The following is a 23195-nucleotide window of genomic DNA, read 5'->3' as shown; positions in this document are numbered from 1 at the left end:
CAGCATTAATTACGATCAATATTTTTTATCATGCCATTAATTGCGATTAATTTTTTTTAATCGCTTGACAGCCTAAAGGTTTTCCTTCACATTGTGACTTGGGCCCAATTTTGAAAGTACATGCCTTTAAACATTTTCTGGGGCAAGTGGGGGTGTTTGAATTTGAGAGTTCCAGTTTGCTAAGCATATGGAACCACACATGCTTGTGTTAGCAACTGCTTACTTACCTAACATATCAGCAGCCCTCATGGTTTCTTTTAGGAATAAGACAGAAATAAACGCACTACCTGGGGAAAAAATATATATATTTATACAGCACTGTATTAAAATGGGATGGGCCAGGCATAAAACACATAATAACTGCTGTGATGGCTACAGTATGCTTTGTCATGCAGATATTGAGGCTCAGTGCAGTGGTTGTATCATCAAGGGACTGGGAACAGGGACTTCTGAAATCAAACTGAGCTGTCACTTACAATGGTGTATGTTGTAGGTGTAAATTCAGATTAACTCCATTGACTTTGGAAGAGCCTCCATTTTTGCTCTGGTGTAACTGAAGGCAGAATTCCGTCTTTAGGGCTGGTTTACGCACAAGTTTTGTACCATTTTAACTGTATCCATTTGAAACAGGTGCAGTTCAAGCATTGCGACACCCAAATGTGGACATTGCTTATATATCACTATAGCTTCATCAGAAAAAATTCAAGCAGCACAAAAACTGAATGTAGACTACTCCTGAGGGCCTTCTGCGCCAAAAAATTAAAAATTCTGCACGCATTTTAAAATTCTGCAAGCTTTATTTGTCAATAAATAAATGCAGAGGCTCTAGATGGCAGTGAGGAGCACAGGCCACTGGCTGTACGAAGGTGGGAGATCACCCTGCAGCCTGACCCATCCCCCACCCCAGGGACATGGACTCAGTGGTGAGGCTGCACCCAACCCTGACACAGCACAAGGCCTGGGCCTGCCCCAGAAACACCCTGAGGCCTTGCCCCTCTGCACCAGGCACACCAGGTATGGGGGAGGTAGGCTCAACCAGGCAGAATCCAAGTGTGGAGGGGGTCAGTGTCGGGGGATCCAAGTGTGGAGTGAGAGGATTCTGTCTGGGACAATCTGGGTGCAGTCAGTTCAGTGGGGGGAGGGGTCTAGGTGTGGGGGGATCTGGATGCAAGAAGCTCGTTGGGGGGGTTCCAGGTGCAGGGGCAATGGGACTCTGCAAAAGCTTCCAGTGAAAGTGGGTGGGGCTCAGCAGAGGGGTCTGAGTGCTGGGGGAGTGGGGCTTGGTGGAGTGGGGGTCTGGGTGCAGCTAGTTGGGGGTCAGTGGCTTGGGGGTCTGGATGTGGGGGATTAGAGAGGTGGGCTCATCAGGATGGGAGCTTGAGTACAGGGAGCTCAGTGGGGGATGGTCTGGGTTCAGGGGTTGGGGGCTGGAGGCAGGGGGTCTGGTTGCAGGGGGGGCTCCAGATGTAGGGGTTGAGGTTCAGTGGGTTTGGGTATGGAGGGTTAGGGGGGTTCTGGATGTACAGGGTGAGGCTTGGTGGGGGCGTCTGGTTTTGGGAGGTCCAGATGCATGGGGATTGGGCAGATGGGGGGACAGCTGCCTCTACAGTGACCCCCATCCCCCACGGCTGAGGAGTGATGGGGCAAGGAAGCAGGGGAGGATGCTGAGCTTCCTGCAGCTGGGGGAGGTTTCTGGGGGCGGGTCTGACCCAGCCCCAGCCACTCCTTGTAGGGGAAGAGGAAGTCCCATCCTCTCCTGCCTCCAGCCCAGGTGGGACTAGCAGCTGATCCCAGCTCAGAGTAGGAGTCACTGGCTGGGTGCCCCCAGCCCTGCGGTGATTTACCTCTCTGTCAGCTGCTCCCGGTGCCTGAATGATGTAGCTGTGCAGCTAGGGAGTGGTGTGTGATTGCTCTTGCAGCTTCCCTTTGCTTCCCTGTCAGAAAGTCATTTTTCTTCAGGGAAGCAAAAAAATCTGTGGGGCACATTAATTTTGCACACGTGCAGTGGCGCAAAATTCCCCCAGGTGTAGTAGACCGGCTCTATGCCCAGCTGTTCCCACTTCATGGCCATGCATAACTCTGAACCTCTCTGGGCTTCTCTTTATTCATCTGTACAGGGGTATGATAACACTTCCTTAAAGTACACAGTATTTGCAGAAGTACCTTGAAATCTGTGGACGAAAGCCACTATATACATGCAAATTACAGGACAAACTTTCTAATCTGCACTACTGACTAGGAGACTCATTGTGATTTTCTGAAATTTGAAAATTAACATGTAACACACCTGCAGGACTAGGCGCTTTTTTAAGGTCTTCTAAGGGGCCCTGTGATGAGTAGCGGGGAGGACCTTAAGGCTTCTGAGAGGAAGGCAAAGTCAGGAGTATTGGGAGAAGTTAGAAAAAAGGATGTGGTTGCCCTGAGTTGTGACTGAGACCCAACTCCTTTCCCTGGCCAACTCTCTCATTTTATCCCTCTTCCCCCGATGCCTACTGTCAAGGTTCCTCCCCCACTCTGAACGCTAGGGTACAGATGTGGGGACCTGCATGAAAAACCTCCTAAGCTTATCTTTACCAGCTTAGGTCAAAACTTCCCCAAGGTACAAAATATTCCACCCTTTGTCCTTGGATTGGCCGCTACCACCACCAAACAAATACTGGTTACTGGGGAAGAGCTGTTTGGACACGTCTTTCCCCCCAAAATACTTCCCAAAACCTTGCACCCCACTTCCTGGACAAGGTTTGGTAAAAAAGCCTCACCAATTTGCCTAGGTGACTACAGACCCAGACCCTTGGATCTTAAAAACAATGAACAATCCTCCCAACACTTGCACCCCCCCCCTTTCCAGGGAAATGTTGGATAAAAAGCCTCACCAATTTGCATAGGTGACCACAGACCCAAACCCTTGGATCTGAGAACAATGAAAAAGCATTCAGTTTTCTTACAAGAAGACTTTTAATAGAAATAGAAGTAATTAGAAATAAGAAATCCCCCCTGTAAAATCAGGATGGTAGATACCTTACAGGGTAATTAGATTCAAAACATAGAGAACCCCTCTAGGCAAAACCTTAAGTTACAAAAAAGATACACAGACAGAAATAGTTATTCTATTCAGCACAATTCTTTTCTCAGCCATTTAAAGAAATCATAATCTAACGCGTACCTAGCTAGATTACTTACTAAAAGTTCTATGGCTTCATTCCTGGTCTATCCCCGGCAAAGACAAAATATAGACAGACATTCTGTTTCTCTCCCTCCTCCCAGCTTTTGAAAGTATCTTGTCTCCTCATTGGTCATTTTGGTCAGGTGCCAGCGAGGTTACCTTTAGCTTCTTAACCCTTTACAGGTGAGAGGAGATTTCCTCTGGCCAGGAGGGATTTTAAAGGGGTTTACCCTTCCCTTTATATTTATGACACCTACTCCCAGTCCTGCTTCATGTGGGGAAGTGGCAGTAGGTGAGCAGTTCAGAGCAGAAGCAGTGGCAGGGACCACGGCTCGCTGAGTCAAGGCCAGGAACAGCATGAAATTGTTGACATCCCAGGAAGGGGGTTCTATTCTAGTACACTGTTGGGGAAGCGGGAGCTATGGAGGCGAGAACTTAATGGAAACCTCTCATTTAAGAGAAAGAATGAGAGAGAGAAAGGGACTTGAGGAGAGAAGGAGGCAGAGGGGAAATAAGGAGGAGAAAGATGGGATACGAGCTCACTTGGAAATTCCAAGAATGATTACAGAGGGAGGGGATGGAAGGATGATCTTGTGCCTCGAACACAGGATTGTTCTGTTGTTCTCGAACACTGGGCTCTATTCCTGGCTATGCCATGAACTTCCTGTTTGACTGTTGGACAAATCACTTAACCTCTCATTGCTGATTTCTCTGCCTCAGTATCTCCATTTCACGAATCACAAAACAAATCACCTGTGCCTAGCTGCCAAGCATATTTTGAGCATTTGCAAAACACCGCACAATCTTTGGCTAAAGAAATGCAAAGTAGTATCATTGTTTCTGCTATAGTGCTTGTCCTCATGGCTGTAAAATGCGATATCTGCATGTGCTCAAATGCAGAAGACAAGGGAAAAAATATCCAGCCTGTGACCTGCTGCCTGGGGGAGAGCAACACGCGTGACAAAGAGGGGACAAATGATTTCTTGAGTTGCAAAACATTTGTTAAAAAAAATCAGTGTGAGGTCTCCATGAACCTCAGGAGATAGACAAGACAATCAGCATTCAGCACTCACCCATTCCGCAGAAAGTCTCCCACCAGAAACACAACATTTTTCTAAACAGCTTAAATGTAAAGGATACGAAGAGTTATGGAGGTCTAGCTAAACCATTAATAATGAGAAAAGAAACTATTTCTGAAAGTGCATCTCGAAGATGTAGCTACTTAGCTGATTATGCTTCCTTTGCACAAGACTAAGATGACAGCGTTGCTGAACAAAAACACACTGGTATCCAAGCAACACCTTGTAAAACCAACTAACCAAAAAAAAAAAGATGGGGGGGAGGTGTGGATGGGGGAGCCCCCCCCTCCACCCCCAGAAACTGAATTACTGCTCTCTTTCTCTCCCTGCAATCACAGCTCTTTCAAATTTCATAGCAGGCCATCTACCTAGACAGTTGCTATAACAACAAAGAACCATTGCTTAATGAACTGACGCTTCTGTAATAGAAGGGGTTTTTTGAGCCTGTGATCTTGTCATAGAAGTTAATGAATATGTTAAATGAAAGAACAAAAAGATTTGTGACCTACCCCTGCAAGGTACTGAGTACCGCTTGGAAGATGCCAAATGCCCTCAATTCCCATGAAAGTGAATGGGGAACGGAGGGTCTCCAACACCAGGAGAGTATAATAAATTTTAAGCCCTGATTCTTCAAACACACATGAGTAACTTTATGCACATAAGTACTCCTATTGACATCAGTGGGACTACTCAGATGGAGAGTTGCCAGTTCTTGCAATTTTATCATGAGTTTTATAAATTTTGGTGTTTTTCTTAAAGCCATGGCATTGTGAGAATTCCACTGAGGATATGTCTCACTGCAGTCAGGAGGTATGACTGCAGCATATCCAGACGTACCTGGGCTCATTTTGATCTAGCTAACTCAAATAAAAATAGCAATGAAGCTGTGGCAGTATGGTGGCTACACAGGCCAGCCATGCCCGCCCAAGACCCAGGGTACCTACTTGAACAGTTGCCATCCATGCTGCCAATACATCACACAGCTATTGTTATTTAAGCTAGTTTTGATCTAGCTAGATCAAATCTAGCTTGGGTACATCAACACATACTGCAGTCATACCTCCTGATTGCAGGACGCGTTAGGCACTTTTGAAGACTTTGTCCTAATGCTCAGCACCTAGTAAAATTTGGCCTGGACAAAGCAAGATCTCATTGATTTAAAATTATATATCTAAAGGAGTCTTTGAGCTCCGTTCTACCCTGGGTTAGACATTAGTAGGAGCTACATACAAAACGGAGAAGATAGACCCCATGGAAAATATGGGCACTTTCTAAAGGCACGAAAAACCCAAGACTGAGTCTTCAAAAACAGTTACTATTGCTCTGCAAGACTTATGATTTGCTGCAGTACCACAGTCATGCTAGGCAAAAACTACTGCATACAAAAGAAAAAAAATCTTAATTCAGGGGCTTAATTGTTCTGTTGAAACAACCTTGTCTTTCATGCATCAACATAATATAGGCTGTTTTGTATTCATTATCAGTGTAGTGCTACAGCATACAAATTCCAGTTCCCTGAAAGAAATGTTTGGAAGACTCTTTATTCTGCATGATGTACAATTAGACATTTAACCAGGAAGAAATGTAGAGCACTACATTCATTAGTTTAGACCATTGCTGATTTTCCCCAGGATTTTTCTGTGTCTGGTTATCCTCAATTTCTGTGGCATATGTAGAAATGGAGAATCATTTTAAATTTGATGTCTATCACTAATAAACAATTAATAGTTCGAGCAGTGACTGAAAAACAACTGTCGTCTCACAGATATGGAGTGTATAATTAGGTTTATTTTTGTTTTTCTTTTAAAAAGGAGTAATATAGAATCACAGAAGTTGGTGACAAAAAACACATATTAGAATATTCAATCCATCCCTCTGTCAATGCAGGACTGATCCCTACAGTACTTTTTCTAGTGTTTTGACCAATTTAACCTTAAAAGATCCAAGTGATGAGATTTCCACCACTTTTTCCACTTAGAGACTATTCCACAGTGTAATATTTCATTGGTAAGGTGTTTCCCATTTATTAATCTTATCCCTTTCTAAATTTCATCCTATTACTCCGATTTATATTCCCATGTATTACCCTTAATAATTCCTCTCTCTTCTGTACGTTTATAACTTTCAAATATTTGTAAACCGTCCTTCCAGATCCCTTTTTCATATCTGAGACTAGCTCATTTACTTATTTTTTTAAATAGATGACACACACCCACACACAGTTTTTGTTGCTCTGCTGTGAAATCTCTCCCACTTGTCAATATCTTTCTGGTAATGTGTGACACAGAAGTGAAGTTCTGACTCACACTCTCTGTCTATTAAGCCTGGTTAGAGCAAGCACAAGATCACATCCATTAATTAAGGGGGAATAAGTTAAAACTGTATATTTTGCAACATCACTAACAACAATTTAGATGAAATGTGAAAGAATGTTTACCTGGCATTATTTAAGCCCTTCTGTCAATTTCACTTTCAAGAGGCAGAACCTCAGCTAATGTAAATTGTCATAGTCCCATTGAAGTCAGTAGAGCTATGATAATTTACACCAGTTGAGGATCTGTCTTCAGGTTCTTAGTGCTACAGTGTTTAAGTTTCAAACACTGCAGAGGGACCAACTTTCTTCATTGTTTTTTAATGGTGAAAACATTACTTTTGGTCTTGTTCAACCTCTTGAATAAGTAAGTCCTAAATCTTTTCATCCAGCACAGACTTTAGATACTGCAAAGGGTATCTCTCCTGGAGGCCTATAGGAAAAGAATTTTTCTCCCAAGGTCATAGAATGGCTACAGAGTCATTCTTTAACCTCCACTGCATCAGCCTATGTCCCTAAAATATGCCACTCCATGAATGGAGCTAGTGAATAACTAGGAACAGGGAGAAAAATTAGACTACTGACCTATTATGGTTCATTTTGATGAGGGATACTTAGATATTATGGTGATGGATGCTCTTATGTACACTTGGCTAGACAGATTAGATAAAGCCCTGGATCTCTCCCTGTGTCAAGACATATCACAAAAGGAAGAAAATGAAACAATGATTGCATGCATACACAAAATTAAACAAGAAGTTAGATGTAACTTAGTGTCAGTGCCATTCTGCCCAAGAAGTGTAAGAAGAAGTGCATAACAGTTAATTGGCCAATCAAGCCTATTTTTATCATGCAAGATAGATATTAATGTTGTCCTGAACACAAAAGAAAGGGAGGAATTACAAAAGTAAGTCGTTGAAATAGTGACCTTTTCCTATCCATTACACACTGAAGATGTGGCACGTCAAGGATGACTGAGTGGCAGAGGCAGAAAGGGAAAGATGGTGGACAAGATGTCAGAAAAAGGTCTTTTCCATACCTAGCTTCTTCTTCTGTCAAAAAAGTAACCAAAATATTGGAGGCTGGTATCAACAGAGAACTGTAAATCTTAGTTAATTCAAGATGCTGAAAAAGAAAGAAAGAAAGAAAGAAAGAAAGAAAGAAAGAAAGAAAGAAAGAAAGAAAGAAAGAAAGAAAGAAAGAAAGAAAGAAAGAAAGAAAGAAAGAAAGAAAGAAAGAAAGAAAGAAAGAAAGAAAGAAAGAAAGAAAGAAAGAAAGAAAGAAAGAAAGAAAGAAAGAAAGAAAGAAAGAAAGAAAGAAAGAAAGAAAGAAAGAAAGAAAGAAAGAAAGAAAGAAAGAAAGAAAGAAAGAAAGAAAGAAAGAAAGAAAGAAAGAAAGAAAGAAAGAAAGAAAGAAAGAAAGAAAGAAAGAAAGAAAGAAAGAAAGAAAGAAAGAAAGAAAGAAAGAAAGAAAGAAAGAAAGAAAGAAAGAAAGAAAGAGGACTACACAGAAAACTATAACATCCAGCTATGTGTTCTTTTAGAATGAGAAGAATAAATGAATTCTGAAATAAAACTTTCTGGAGACTTATTTCAGGGCTGCTCTTAGCTGAGTTCTCAGAACCACAGGTCCTCATTTATCACAGGGATGTTACATAATAACAAACGGGAGAGGAGGTGGACCATGCGACAGAGTTCCACTCTGCGAAAATGTCTGAGAACCATTCCCCCAAAGAACTTCTTTTCAACTATATCATCTTTAAAGTATCAGAACAAACTTCTTGACCCAAAGCCATTTGGGAATGGATATATGAGAATGCAAAAGCATCTCAGCAATGCCAATCTTAGTGGATTATGCATAAAAACAATTTTTCATAGAGTGATAAGAACTGTATAAAAGATGGCCTCTGATATCACAGCTCTCTCCTTATTTCCTGCCAATTTATTGAAAGCCTGAAGAAGAAATAAGAATCACCTGTTATAAATCTTCACAAGCAGGCTGGCTAACCTAGTGAGGAGGGCTATAAACTAGGTTCACCGGGGAAAGGAGACCAAGTGAGGTAAGTGAGGAAGTGGGATACTGGGAGGAAGCACGAGCAGGAGCGCATGAGAGGAGCGTGTGAGAGCGCCTCAGACTGAGAAAGAGGGGTGATCAGCGGGTTATACACAAATGCACGAAGCCTGGGAAACAAGCAGGGAGAACTAGAAGTCCTGGCAAAGTCAAGGAATTATGATGTGATTGGAATAACAGAGACTTGGTGGGATAACTCACATGACTGGAGTACTGTCATGGGTGGATATAAGCTGTTCAGGAAGGACAGGCAGGGCAGAAAAGGTGGGAGAGTTGCACTGTATGTAAGGGAGCAGTATGACTGCTCAGAGCTCGAGTATGAAACTGCAGAAAAACCTGAGAGTCTCTGGATTAAGTTTAGAAGCGTGAGCAACAAGGGTGATGTCATGGTGGGAGTCTACTATAGACCACCGGACCAGTGGGATGAGGTGGACGAGGCTTTCTTCCAGCAACTCACAGAAGTTACTAGATCGCACACCCTGGTTCTCATGGGAGACTTCAATCACCCTGATATCTGCTGGGAGAGCAATACAGCGGTGCACAGACAATCCAGGAAGTTTTTGGAAAATGTAGGGGACAATTTCCTGGTGCAAGTGCTGGAGAAACCAACTAGGGGCAGAGCTCTTCTTGACCTGCTGCTCACAAACCAGGAAGAATTAGCAGGGGAAGCAAAAGCGGATGGGAACCTGGGAGGCAGTGACCATGAGATGGTAAAGTTCAGGATCCTGACACAAGGAAGAAAAGGAGTACTTGTGGCACCTTAGAGACTAACCAGTTTATTTGAGCATGAGCTTTCGTGAGCTACAGCTCACTTCATTGGCTTGAATAGAGACTGGGAGTGGCTAAGTCATTATGCAAGGTAGCCTATCTCCCCTTGTTTTTTTCCTACAAACCCCCCCCAAGACGTTCTGGTTAAACTTGGATTTATGCTGGAAATGGCCCACCTTGTTTGCTGTACACATTGTAAGGAGAGTGGTCAGTGTGGATGAGCTATTGCCAGCAGGAGAGTGAGTTTGTGTGTGTGGTTTTTGGAGGGGGGTGTGTGGGGGGGAGGGGTGAGAAAACCTGGATTAGTGCTGGAAATGACCCACCTTGATTATCATGCGCATTATAAAGAGAGGTTTCAAAGAGGGATGGGCTATTACCAGCAGGAGAGTGAGTTTGTATGTGTGTGTGTGTGTGGGGGGGTGAAGGGTGAGAAAACCTGGATTTGTGCTGGAAATGGCCCTACTTGATGATCACTTTAGATAAGCTGTTACCAGCAGGAGAGTGGGGTGGGAGGAAGTTTTGTTTCATGGTCTCTGTGTGTATATAATGTCTTCTGCAGTTTCCACGATATGCTATGCATCCGAGCTATGCTGTAGCTCACGAAAGCTCATGCTCAAATAAACTGGTTAGTCTCTAAGGTGCCACAAGTACTCCTTTTCTTTTTACGAATACAGACTAACACGGCTGTTACTCTGAAACCTGACACAAGGAAGAAAGGAAAGCAGCAGAATACGGACCCTGGACTTCAGAAAAGCAGACTTTGACTCCCTCAGGGAACTGATGGGCAAGATCCCCTGGAAGAATAACATGAGGGGGAAAGGAGTCCAGGAGAGCTGGCTGTATTTTAAAGAAGCCTTACTGAGGTTACAGGGACAAACCATCCCGATGTGTAGAAAGAATAGTAAATATGGCAGGCGACCAGCTTGGCTTAACAGTGAAATCCTTGATGATCTTAAATACAAAAAAGAAGCTTACAAGAAGTGGAAGATTGGACAAATGACCAGGGATGAGTATAAAAATATTGCTCGGGCATGCAGGAGTGAAATCAGGAAGGCCAAATCACACCTGGAGTTGCAGCTAGCAAGAGATGTTAAGAGTAACAAGAAGGGTTTCTTCAGGTATGTTAGCAACAAGAAGAAAGTCAAGGAAAGTGTGGGCCCCTTACTGAATGAGGGAGGCAACCTACTGACAGAGGAGGTGGAAAAAGCTAATGTACTCAATGCTTTTTTTGCCTCTGTCTTCATGAACAAGGTTAGCTCCCAGACTGCTGCACTGGGCAGCACAGCATGGGGAGGAGGCGACCAGCCCTCTGTGGAGAAAGAAGTGGTTCGGGACTATTTAGAAATGCTGGACGTGCATAAATCCATTGGGCCAGATGCGTCGCATATGAGAGTGCTAAAGGAGTTGGCGGATGTGATTGCAGAGCCATTGGCCATTATCTTTGAAAACTCATGGCGATCGGGGGAAGTCCCAGACGACTGGAAAAAGGCTAATGTAGTGCCCATCTTTAAAAAAGGGAAGGAGGAGGATCCTGGGAACTACAGGCCAGTCAGCCTCACCTCAGTCCCTGGAAAAATCATGGAGCAGGTCCTCAAGGAATCAATTCTGAAGCACTTAGAGGAAAGGAAAGTGATCAGGAACAGTCAGCATGGATTCACCAAGGGCAAGTCATGCTTGACTAATCTAATTGTCTTCTATGACGAGATAACTGGCTCTGTGGAAGAAGGGAAAGCAGTGGACGTGTTGTTCCTTGACTTTAGCAAAGCTTTTGATATGGTCTCCCACAGTATTCTTGCCAGGAAGTTAAAGAAGTATGGGCTGGATGAATGGACTATAAGGTGGATAGAAAGTTGGCTAGATTGTCGGGCTCAATGGGTAGTGATCAATGGCTCCATGTCTAGCTGGCAGCCGGTATCAAGAGGAGTGCCCCAAGGGTCGGTTCTGGGGCTGGTTTTGTTCAATATCTTCATAAATGATCTGGAGGATGGTGTGAATTGCACACTCAGCAAGTTTGCAGATGACACTAAACTGGGAGGAGAGGTAGATACGCTGGAGGGTAGGGATAGGATACAGAGGGACCTAGACAAATTGGAGGATTGGGCCAAAAGAAATCTGATGAGGCTCAACAAGGACAAGTGCAGAGTCCTGCACTTAGGATGGAAGAATCCCATGCACCGCTACAGACTAGAGACCGAATGGCTCGGCAGCAGTTCTGCAGAAAAGGACCTAGGGGTGACATTGGACGAGAAGCTGGATATGAGTCAACAGTGGCCTTGTTGCCAAGAAGGCCAATGGCATTTTGGGTTGTATATGTAGGGGCATTGCCAGCAAATCGAGGGACGTGATCGTTCCCCTCTATTCGACATTGGTGAGGCCTCATCTGGAGTAGTGTGTCCAGTTTTGGGCCCCACACTACAAGAAGGATGTGGAAAAATTGGAAAGAGTCCAGCGGAGGGCAACAAAAATTATTAGGGGACTGGAGCACATGACTTATGAGGAGAGGCTGAGGGAACTGGGGATGTTTAGTCTGCAGAAGAGAAGAATGAGGGGGGATTTGATAGCTGCTTTCAACTACCTGAAAGGGGGTTCCAAAGAGGATGGCTCTAGACTGTTCTCAGTGGTAGCAGATGACAGAACAAGGAGTAATGGTCTCAAGTTGCAGTGGGGGAGATTTAGGTTGGATATTAGGAAAAACTTTTTCACTAGGAGAGTAGTGAAGCACTGGAATGCGTTACCTAGGGAGGTGGTGGAATCTCTTTCCTTAGAAGTTTTTAAGGTCAGGCTTGACAAAGCCCTGGCTGGGATGATTTAATTGGGGATCGGTCCTGCTTTGAGCAGGGGGTTGGACTAGATGACCTCCTGAGGTTCCTTCCAACCCTGATATTCTATGATTCTATGAATGTAAACGCTATTTTGAATGTTTAAAAACATAAAAATGCTATTTTAAGATCTATTTTTAAAAATACATTATTAAAAATGTACCATTTTCTTTCCTTGGAGAAGAGAAAAGCTGTCGGCTCAAACTATTTAATACTCTGAACAGATGTAAGAGCTCACATCCTTACAACTGTTCAAAGAATATTCCCACTGTGTCACTCAAAAACATGGTCTGGTCTTCTTGGATTGAATCTGTTTTTTAAAAAATTACTATTATAGGCCCAATTTCTGGCCCACATCTTCACAGTGCTGGATGCCCTCTATAAAACTCACTAATGTCACCACCTCATAGGATCAGGCACAGAGTTTTCACTTTAATTGAAAACAAAATGTTCATATCATCACTTTAAATGTATAATCTGTAATATGTAGTAGTACAGCATGGTAACACACAGCGTATCCAATCCTAGGAGCAGGTCCATTGTAAGTACTGTAAGAAAATAAGAAATGCCAGATAGTCTTATTTGACAGATTCATGACAGAGGGATGATATTTTGAAAAATATGCACAAAGAGGGCAGAGGTAAGGTTGTCTGTTCAAATAAATTTAAGAAATTTTACTTTTGAGTGCTTAATTTCTCAATCTTAACACTGAACTATGATCTATGGAAAGAAGCACATTCAACTTCAGTGCAAAATTGAAGCCATCTTGGGTATGACCCCCTCCCCCCTGAACTAGCTGAAATGTAATGAGAAAAATATTTCTTCTATTAGAAGACCTGCTCTAGAAGTTACTTTTGCCCAGTTAGTAGCAGAAGGCGATATTTGACTTGATCAGTCCATCACAGCTCGAAAGGAGGGCCTAAACTTCACAAAATACTGTTTCCATGGCTGTAGTTTCAGTAAGAAAACATCTTGTGGTAGGAAATATTACTGGAGGTGTTGACTTCATCAGCACACTGAATCTGATAGTTTATTTCTTCTTTCTTGACATTTGCAGTTTACTTTCCTTTCTTTAACAATGAGAGGTTATCTAACTAAAATAGTTGGTGTACAAACTAAGTACTGGAGAAACAGGCAGAGTAAGGTACAGAATTGCTAGATGAATGTGTTTGCTGGACAATATATAATTTCATAGTTCTACATTGCTTAAGAAAATGATATTCAGAGTGGGTAGAAGGGAATGGAATATAAAAAGTGTTGAAGGGATATTCATATTTTAAAACCAAATTTTGGTTTGGTTAAAAAGAGAGTGGGAGGCAAGGCAGTGAGAATAATGTAATGTTTATGGAAATGTTTTCCATGATTTTCTGAGAGTAGGAGGAGCAGGAGAAGCAAGAGAGACAGATGGTTTAATGAAAACATTTCTCTGCAAACCTAGGTGGAGAGAAAGATACAAAGAACGTGAAACTGACCAGATCTAGTTTTGCTGTCCAAACTGAATAAAGTGCAAAAAGCAAACACAATATAAAGTAGAATGAAGAAATTTAAAAAAACCCCACTTTTTAAAATCGAATGGGTTGCTGGGTAGTTTTTTAATACTGATTTTTATCTGAACAATGCTTCTTTGGATTTCCAGTACATCTGGAACTGGCAAGATTTGCAATTGCTGAAGTTATTACTATTGCCACCACAAAGCGCATATGTATGTGTCAGCCCAACATATTGTTTGACCCTCAGGTAAATATTTCATTTCCTTCCAAGGACTGTGCGTTCTGATGTACAGTTGGACTTGATGCCAAAACTCAGGGACATTTTAATGTTAAAGGGCACAGTAAGCTGCCTGCACCTTCCCTTCTTGCACACACACCCACCCCTCACATGCACGCGCATGAATGAAACCTTCCACTACAGCCAGGAAGTCTGCAGGGAAAAAGAGTCTGAAGAAAGACTCCAGGATGCAGTATCATTTTCAGAAGTGTTTATTTTAGGAGGAAAACTGATAGAAAGGGACAGTCCATGAAATACATGCTGTTTCTGGTGTCAAGATGAACTCCGGTGTATCTGGATTCTGATACGGCTGCACTGGATGCTTCAGTTTTGCATGTGAAGCAACGTTACCAAGGGATGCAGCTGCACCAGTCAATTCCTATTTCTGCAGCTTCTGTGCTATGCTAGCCTATCTACTGTAATCTCCACTGGTACAGATGAGACAAAACTGTTTAAAAATAAATTTCCCCAGAAAAGAAGAAACAAAATATAAATGAAATACCACCACCATAACTAAAATTATGAAAAGGTTTTGTCCCTGTAGTGATTGGGTGCTTAAATGCATTAATAAAAGGCTCTAAATATGGAATAAGACATAATAAAATAGGGCCCATGATATAAATAATTATTTGAAAGGTCTGTTGATTTGTCCTATGAAAGCACAAGACGGCAGCATTAGCAGTGCCCCAGAACAAAGTAAAAGTTTCTGGAATTTTGTAGGCCTCTCTAATCACATAGGCCTCTTATCAGAGGAGGTAGAACAGTTTATGCACTTAATAAACTTCCCAAAAGAGAGAAGGAACCAAAGACGCTAATCTGAGGAAAAGCACAACTTGGTGCAAACGCACACAGTGGCATTCACTATGGTACAAGGGCTCAGGAGAGCCACTCAGCACTGTTTAAGCTTCCTAGTGCAGCTGTGCTTGTGGAGCCAACAGCAGAGCATAGGGCAGAGGGAGAAGGGAGTGCCAGAAAGAGTCGGTGTGGAGGCCATACATAAGTCTGCATGGAGGATGGTGATGGGCAAGGGACAGCATGGGAAAGCCACCTGATGCCACGGTGAGAGGCAACTGTATAAGACAGACAGAGAAAAGTATATAAGCACAAAAGGCTCAATCCAAAGCTCACCAAAGTCAAAGGAATGACTTCTGTCCATGTCAATGGGCCTTGGCTCAGGACCCATTGTGGGGTACCTCAAACAACTGGATATTGACCCAACATGTACGGCAGTTCTACATAGAAGTATCCTAGACCACTAAGCCAAACTATGGGATAGATTAATATGGGATCTTTTGCATTGAATAGGGGTTTACTTTAAATTTCCATCCTATTCAATTGTATGATTCATTCACTTCCAGAGTGTAATAGCACTATTTCCCCCCAAATTCTCTCTTCTCTCTGCAATTCCTCTTGTATTTTTCTTATACTTCTCACTAACAACTGTTTAGTAAAATATCTACATAAATAAAACATGGAAAACCAGCTCACCTATGACGGATACACATCCTAATGGAGCTATAAGGGCGGCTGGAGCAAATCCATAAGCTGCAGCATTCCCCAGCTCTCCAAGCCCCATGAGGATAATTCCACACCACCACAGCTTGCTTGTGTAATAGGGCTTTTGATTTGCTTGGCATGCCAGTCGGAGATGAGCATATTTCTGGAAATTAATTATTAGGAACAGATGAAAAAGAAGCTTTCATTGTGTTAATACATAGAATGAAATTTGAATAATTAGGGGGCCTGTCAACTGCAAATTCCAGGTATGTCAAGATTTCCTCTTTTTTTAAAATTAGTTTCAGTTTGATGTTGCAGACATAGTACTTTGTACTAATACTGTGCTACTTTGGCTTGATGCTTCCTTAACCAAATACCCTGGTTTGAAATGATGAAAAATCTACCCCATGAAATAAATCCACCCAAAAAAATATCAAGGAACTCTGAAGTTAATATATAGTCTAGATGGCTAGCACTACAACCCTCTGGTGTTATTTCAAAGGGTTTTTCAGGAAGAAAAAAAATTTTTCCCAGGGTAGCCTAAGTGGCAATGCAATTGTATGAAGCTGAAGCCACAAACCAGGTGAAGTTGGCCATAGAGGAACGTGCTCCTTCTAGCTGATCCATGAAGCGGCTTCAAAGACAGTTTAAGAATAAAACTGTGTGCAACTAAGCATGGCTAGTATCAGGAGGAACTGGCATTCCCTTTCACACAAGACGGGGCCTATTTCTTCTTGCCTAACTCACGCATGACTTTAGTAGGATTACACACATTAGTAAAGCAAGCAGGATTTGGGCCATGATCACCTGCTATACAAAAAAACAAACAAAAAAAACCCTAGCACATTGTAAAGCATAATCTGGGTTTGCTTAGTCTCAGTGCAAGAAAGTTTGTCAACACTGTTTATGTTCCAAATGTCTTAATTTCTATTTCAACAGTACAGTATAACATAAGCAAATAACAGTTTGTCAACCCCTTTTTCTACAGGGCAGAAGTACTATTTTGTTGCATGGTGATTGTTTTCTATTTAGTTTTATACCTAGAACTGTGCTGTGACCGGATATTTTGATGACCTTGGTCATTCAGGGCTTCTAAAATAGAGTTCCGGCTGCACTGAAATCACTAAAAGGAGTGAGCAGGTGATAGTCAAGAATGTATAATTATTGGGTGGATATGCAGTTTTCACTATGCTAGTCTTGCTAGTGCGTGATACTCTGCCTATCATGCTGCCTAATATTATCTCAGTTTCTCCCATCAGTCTGTATCCATCTGTTGTCTCTTGTCTTATTCTTAGATTATAAACTCTTTGGAGCAGGAACCATTTTTTTGTTCTGTGTTTGTACATCATCTAGTACAATAGGTCCTGGTCTATGACTAAGGCTCCTAGGTACTATGTCACTGCAAATACATACATAAATAATAATCTATATGGCCTCCATACAGAGCCAAATTTCTCACCAGCCCTTCTGCACAGTGTAAGAGGTAGTAACCAAGAGGGCTGGTGTTACAGCTCTACCTAGAACTGGTTGGGACAATGCCTTTTTCCTTGTGGAAAATTTCAGCTTTTTGGCAAAAAATCTAAAATCAATCTACAACCTTTTGATTTGGAAATACTGACACAGTGCCTCATGGGAGTTGTAGTTCAGATGTCCCGTTCTCCTCTAGAGGCTGGGCTCTCTGGTCAGATGACATCTCCCATGATGCACCATGGTCTTGCCTCTGGATGCGGGGAGGGGGTGCACCATGGCAGTTGTACGGCTGTCGTGCTCCCTGTGGAAGGATGTCCAGCAGGGGGAGTCCCGGCCGTGAAGCGGAATGGGAGGATGAGGCAGCTGAAGTGGCATTTCAGAATCTCATGAGGCATTATCATGAGGCCCCGGAGTGGCATTTCAGAATCAACATATTTTGGTTTTTGTCTGAAATATTTCAATTTTCAGGCTTCAGTTTAAAAAAATAATCCACAGAAAGCTGACACTTTGGGTTAGAAATTCCATTTAGTCAAAAACCTAATTTTCTATTGAAAAACGATTTTGAAGGAAAATTTCTGATGAGCTCTAATTGTACCCTCATTCTGTTCCCTCACCCCCAAAAACCCACATGGAGGCCCCGAGAAGAATTCTAGAGTGCATGAAGAGACACCTTCCATGTATGTGATCATACAACCTCAATCCACTGGCAGCTCTTACACATCCTCCTCTGTTCAGATTGCTCATGCTCCAAGCATAAGTATTTTGCCCACATGAGAATTCTGAGGGCATTTCCAATGCAGCTGAAATGCAGTCACACATCTGTACTGACTTTGGTGTGTTTGTTTGCAGACTGCTTTTTTATTTGGGGCCCAATGGAGGGGGTGAAGGGAACACAGGGAAAAGGAGTCATTTGGTGGGTGGGATAGTGAAGAGTAATGAAATTTGGCCTCTATCCATTACTATTAATAGGAAAATAAATGTCGGGGTTTAAAGAAATCAGGCATCCATTTAATAAACATCTGTTTCATTACTAAAGGGGACAATGCCATTTTTATAGGGCAATAGAAGTTTCTGCTGCAATTGGTTATCCGTGGGGAGAGGGAGTAAGTCTTCATTAAGTTTGTACACAGTGTTTAAAGAAAGGAACAGCCGTGTTAGACTGTATTCGCAAAAAGAAAAGGAGTACTTGTGGCACCTTAGAGACTAACCAATTTATTTGAGCATAAGCTTTCGTGAACTATGGAAGTGAGCTGCAGCTCACGAAAGCTTATGGTTAGTCTCTAAGGTGCCACAAGTACTCCTTTTCTTTTTAAAGAAAGGAAGATGCTTCAGATCAAATTCAGCCCAGGTTGTTAATGAATAAAAGTTAAAGCTTGTTTGCAGGCCAGTGTATTCTCAGGGTGCTTCCTAGTGAAGGTCCACCTTAGAAAAACCACTTTAAGCAAGACTAGGGACAGAAACTCTGAATTACCTCTTCACCCTGACCTTGATCAAACTTCCACTGTAGTCAATGGGAGAGATTTTCCACTAGAGTTGGATCTGCCCCCATTAGAGGAGATCCTAGTCTCCAACCCAAAATTGAGGAACACTGGCTGTGTCTTAGAACAATGGCAAATTACAAGGGGTCTGCGGATACACAGAATACTTCTGTTTCTGGGGCTGTCAATCTAGAACCATTCAAAAGCACTAAATCCAATTAAGAAAATAGATGTGGGCTGGTGAAGAAGTTCCCTGGTTGAATAAAAAGGTGTATTAGTGAACTTTATATTCCACAGACTTTCATGAAAGACTGTGTAAAAGAGATTATGCTCAGAGATAGATTTGCGGTTGCATCCTTAATAGACAAAATCAGTTTTATACTAAGGGGGCTTAAAAAAACCTGAATACAATGTTACCAAAGTAATTTTGCAAGAAATCTCTTTTATTTTTTTTAAATCTTCAAAGCTTCAAACATGGGTTCTGCCCGTAAACATTCACTGGTAAGATTACTGAAATTACTTAAAGGGACATTTTCAAGATAAAAAAAATCACAATAAAAATGGTTACTGTTTAACTAGTAGCAATTTTGATTATTAAAACAGAACAGATTTTAAGAATTCACATCAGTGATCCTTACTCATGCCAACAGTCCAACTGCGTTCAAGGGATTACTCTTGAAGGTGAAGTTGCAAGGTCAGGACCAGAGTTTGCTTTTTGTCCTTTATGCTATTTATTATTAGCATTTCCTTCAACTTGCACAATGAAACTAGGCTGGCGAGCACTGCTTTCCGCCCCAATCTTGCAAACATTTAAGTAAATGTGTTAATTTATTTACAAGACTAGTTCTATTAAACAGGATTGGGGCCTTTGTTTATTGGCAGCTTCACTTTAGGATTTGCATTCACTAACACACTGGCTCTCAAGCAGTGGCGTATTAATGCCTAGGCCGACAAGGCCTAGGCCTAGGGTGGCAAATTTGCAGGGGCGGCAAATTTATAATAGCAGCCAGAGGCTGCTTCCCCCAGTGCTGGTTTGCGCCCTCCGCCCCAACTCCACCCCTTCCCGCCCCCATTCCCCGCCCCTATTGGTCCCCTTCCTCAAATCCCCGCCCTGGCCCCACCTCCTCTGCTGAGCACACCGTGTTCCGCCCTTCCCCCCTCCTTCGCAAAGCTGATTCGTGCACAAGCACTGGCAGGGAGCAGGAAGAAGCAGGACCCGGCGGCACGCTCAGCGGAGGAGGTGGAGGTGGAGGTGAGCTGGGGCGGGGGAGTTGCTGGGGAGGGGGGGCGGCAATTATTTCTGGGGCTAGGGACAGCAAAATCATTAATCCACCACTGCTCTCAAGTTGAGGGTGACAATCACCACTGGGGTCATGAAGAGGTCCAAGGGTGTAGTGTTTTTATGGCTAGTTGGAGGGAGGAATTCTGAAACTTTCTTCTATTGTAACATGGGGTCACAACATAGACAAGGTAGAGAACCATTGCACTATCACAGAGTTACTGGGTGTGGGGAAGCCTACATTCAGTGAACTATTAAAATGATTATTTAAAAAGTGCTTTAATTAGATAAATAAAACATACATCATTTACTAAAATTTAAATAAATCAAAATAATTAGAAAAAATTATTTCATACCTGGATATTCAAAGAGATACTAATCAGAAAATTTCCAGTGATTGCCAACAAAACACCCAAGAGCTGAGTCTGCAAAATTTAATTAAAAAACAAAGAAAATTAAAACATTGCTACTTATGAATTTATACAGGCATAATAGAACAGAAGGATCCTGCTAACACTTTTGTGAAAGGATAAATCAGGAATAAATTAAATAAAATAAATATAATTGATTTTTTCACTTATTGAATTCATGCCTCACTAAATCAATGAGGAATGTCTCTGCCTGAATACCCATAAAGATAATGAAGATGGTGCATTCTGCCTCGGACATGAGCAGTAAACAACTGTAAATTGAAGGTTATTCCATTGTACAAGTTGTTTTTGCCATCCTTTGAAATTGTAGTATATCCAAAGAAAGCTTGATAGGATTTGAGAAGATGTTATACTGACATGAATTTTTTATACAGCTAAGAATGTTTAACAATTTTATTATAGAGGCTAGAAGCTAAGTCAACAGCAATCAGACTGTGCACACCACAGTACAGTCATTTGTGTGCTAATGTATTCATCATATGACACAAGATATCCAGCAACACAGATATCCTGATAATTTCCTTAATGCATTTTGTTATTTCACCACATTCTGTTCGAGTTGGGATGTCTGCTTTCCAATAAGATTAGCAAACTTTACACAAAGTTGGGAAATTAAAAAAATGAAAACAGCATACATTATTTTGGAAAAAATGATATTTAGGTGCTACTTCAGCAAGCTCAAACTCCAGGCTACACTACAAAGTGTAGTGTACATGTGTGGGTGCACCATGTTATAACAGTTGTGTCCTGATCATGGTATAATGCAGTTTGGTCTTGGCAGGGTGGAAACCATGTTTCTAGTACCATGTGCCACAGTTCAGAGCAACTGAATCTGTATTTCCCCTCTGTGGTCCAGCAAGGGCCCCACTTTCAGGCTTCGGGCTCCCAAGCAGTCGTCTTTCTCCCATCTGATTTGGGTACTCCAAGCTGAACAGTTTCCTACCTTCACTTTTCCCTACCCATCAAAAGACAGTCTGTTTAAGCAGGCCTGCTTGCTTTTTCTTCAGAGACTAATAAGGGTAGTTGCTCACAGTTATAAATGACCATACAATTCTACCTAAGTGTGGTGTTTAGATGCTACTTGTAATTATTAGAACTGGGAGCACTGGCTGTTGGGAGTCTGAAAGGGCAGGAAACAGGAAGGAGTTGGAAACAGGGGAAAGTTGAGGAGGTGGAGTGAGAGCTACCGAGGGTGCAGCAGCAGCTTGGTAAAGAGGTTTCCAATTTAAAAATAAAGTCCTGTTGAAGTTTGTTAGTACCTTGCCTGGTTGCTATAACACTAAGCAAGCCTATTTTATTCTTAAAAAGGAAAAGCATTCGAGCCAAAACATATTAAAAACAACAAAAGAACCTACACGCATGATAATAAACTTACTAGAGATCACCCCTTCCAACATGGGCTCTGGCAGAAGCAGTCCTTCAAAACCCCACCCCAAGGGTTTTCCTGTGGTTTCAAGTTCATCACACTCTTTGCTCAGAACAAGAACATAGGCTTATGGGGCCTCGGTAGGCCAAAGTCCTTCCAACCCTTTGCTAAGGATTGGGGCCCACCATGGACTGAAGGGCCTGTCAGTTGGCTGGATCAGAACAAAAGCCCCGAGTCAGTTATTTATCCCAAAGTCCTTTCTTTGTCTCCAGGTCTCTGAAAAATCCAGTCTGAACTTCTGAAGAGACCCTGAATAAATAATCAGTCAGACAATGGGTCTCCTCCCTACAGTAAAGACTCAAAAAGGGTAATAACTGGAGAAATTAGATCAGCATGCCCACTCCTTCTAGGCCTGGTCTGCGCTGGGGGTGGGGCGGAATCAATCTAAGTTACGCAACTTCAGCTACATGAATAACATAGCTGAAGTTTTCGAGTAGCAGCCGGGTTAGTCTGTATTCGCAAAAAGAAAAGGCGGACTAGTGGCACCTTAGAGACTAACCAATTTATTTGAGCATAAGCTTTCGTGAGCTACAGCTCACTTCATCGGACGCATTCAGACGTACTTAGATCTACTCACCGCAGTGTCTTCACTGCAGTGAGTCAACTGATGATGCTCCCCCTGCGCCTCTCGTGCAGGTGGAGTACAGGAGTCAACAGGAGAGCACTCGGGGGGTCCATTTATCGTGTCTAGATGTGATAAATAGATCTCCGCTGGATCGATCAATGCCTGCCGATCCGGCAGGTGGTATAGACATACCCCTAGAGAAGTTACATACACTCTCACAATAACACAAATGACTGCATTTTTAATGGACCCCAAAGGTATTAAACTTAATATAATAAGGTTTAATTTAAATCAATAAAGTTTATTCAGGATATTGCTACAGCCCTTTGGTCTTTGTCCAGACTAGAATTTAAGCATGGTGCTAGCATGCTAGCTAACAGGCTAACTCATTTCAGTCTAGCGCAGGCAAGGCAGTGTATACTTTAACACTGTACTGGTTGAGTTAAAGCTTGAGCTCACGCCTACCCTCTCAGGTTATGTCTACACTGAGCTGGTCGGTAGGGTGATCAGGTGTCCGGTTTCTGACTGGAACACCCGGTTGAATAAGGACCCTGGTGGCTCTGGTCAGCACCACCGACCGGGCCATTAAAGGTCCGGTCAGCAGTGCTGCGGCACGAAGGCAGGCTAGTCCCTACCTGTCCTGACACTGCACTGTGCCCCGGAAGGGGCCAGCAGGTCCGGCTCCTAGCTGGGGGGACCACGGGGCTCTGCGAGCTGCCCCCGGCGTTGGGGGGCGGTGCCTGCAGGTGAGAACAGTGCGCGGAGTCTCCTGACCCCCTGCCTACTAGCGCCAGACCTGCTGGCCGCTTTCAGGGCGCACGCCCCACTACGCCACTGACTAGGAGACACCCAAGGTAAGCCCGCGCCCCAACCCCGAGCCCTCCCCAAACCCAGAGCCCCCTCCTGCACCCTAAAGCCCTCATCCCCAGCCCAGAGCCCATACCCCCTCTTGCACTCCAGGCCCCTGCCCCAGCCCAGTGAAAGTGAGTGAGGGTGGGAGGACAGCGAGCCACTAAGGGAGGGGGAATGTAGTGAGTGGGGGGCAAGGCCTCGGGGAAAGGGCAGGGAAGAG

At 42.9% G+C, this 23195-nt stretch overlaps 1 protein-coding gene across 2 annotated transcripts in view; it reads right to left on the bottom strand.

Moving 5' to 3' along the window:
- NIPAL2 (NIPA like domain containing 2) overlaps nucleotides 1-23195 on the bottom strand; it is a 70995-nt gene that overhangs the window by 27048 nt on the left and 20752 nt on the right. For both annotated transcript variants that reach the window (XM_007056010.4, XM_043539302.1), the window contains exons 2-4: nucleotides 20058-20126; nucleotides 15466-15637; nucleotides 228-287 (exon numbers count right to left, since the gene is read on the bottom strand). In XM_007056010.4, the coding sequence (XP_007056072.3) occupies nucleotides 228-287; nucleotides 15466-15637; nucleotides 20058-20126 (301 nt within the window). The remainder of the gene's footprint in view (nucleotides 1-227; nucleotides 288-15465; nucleotides 15638-20057; nucleotides 20127-23195) is intronic.

Source organism: Chelonia mydas, chromosome 2 (assembly GCF_015237465.2).
Source record: "Chelonia mydas isolate rCheMyd1 chromosome 2, rCheMyd1.pri.v2, whole genome shotgun sequence".
Lineage (NCBI taxonomy): Eukaryota > Metazoa > Chordata > Testudines > Cheloniidae > Chelonia > Chelonia mydas.
Note: the sequence above shows the minus strand (reverse complement) of the source record. Positions and strands in the feature narration are given on the sequence as shown.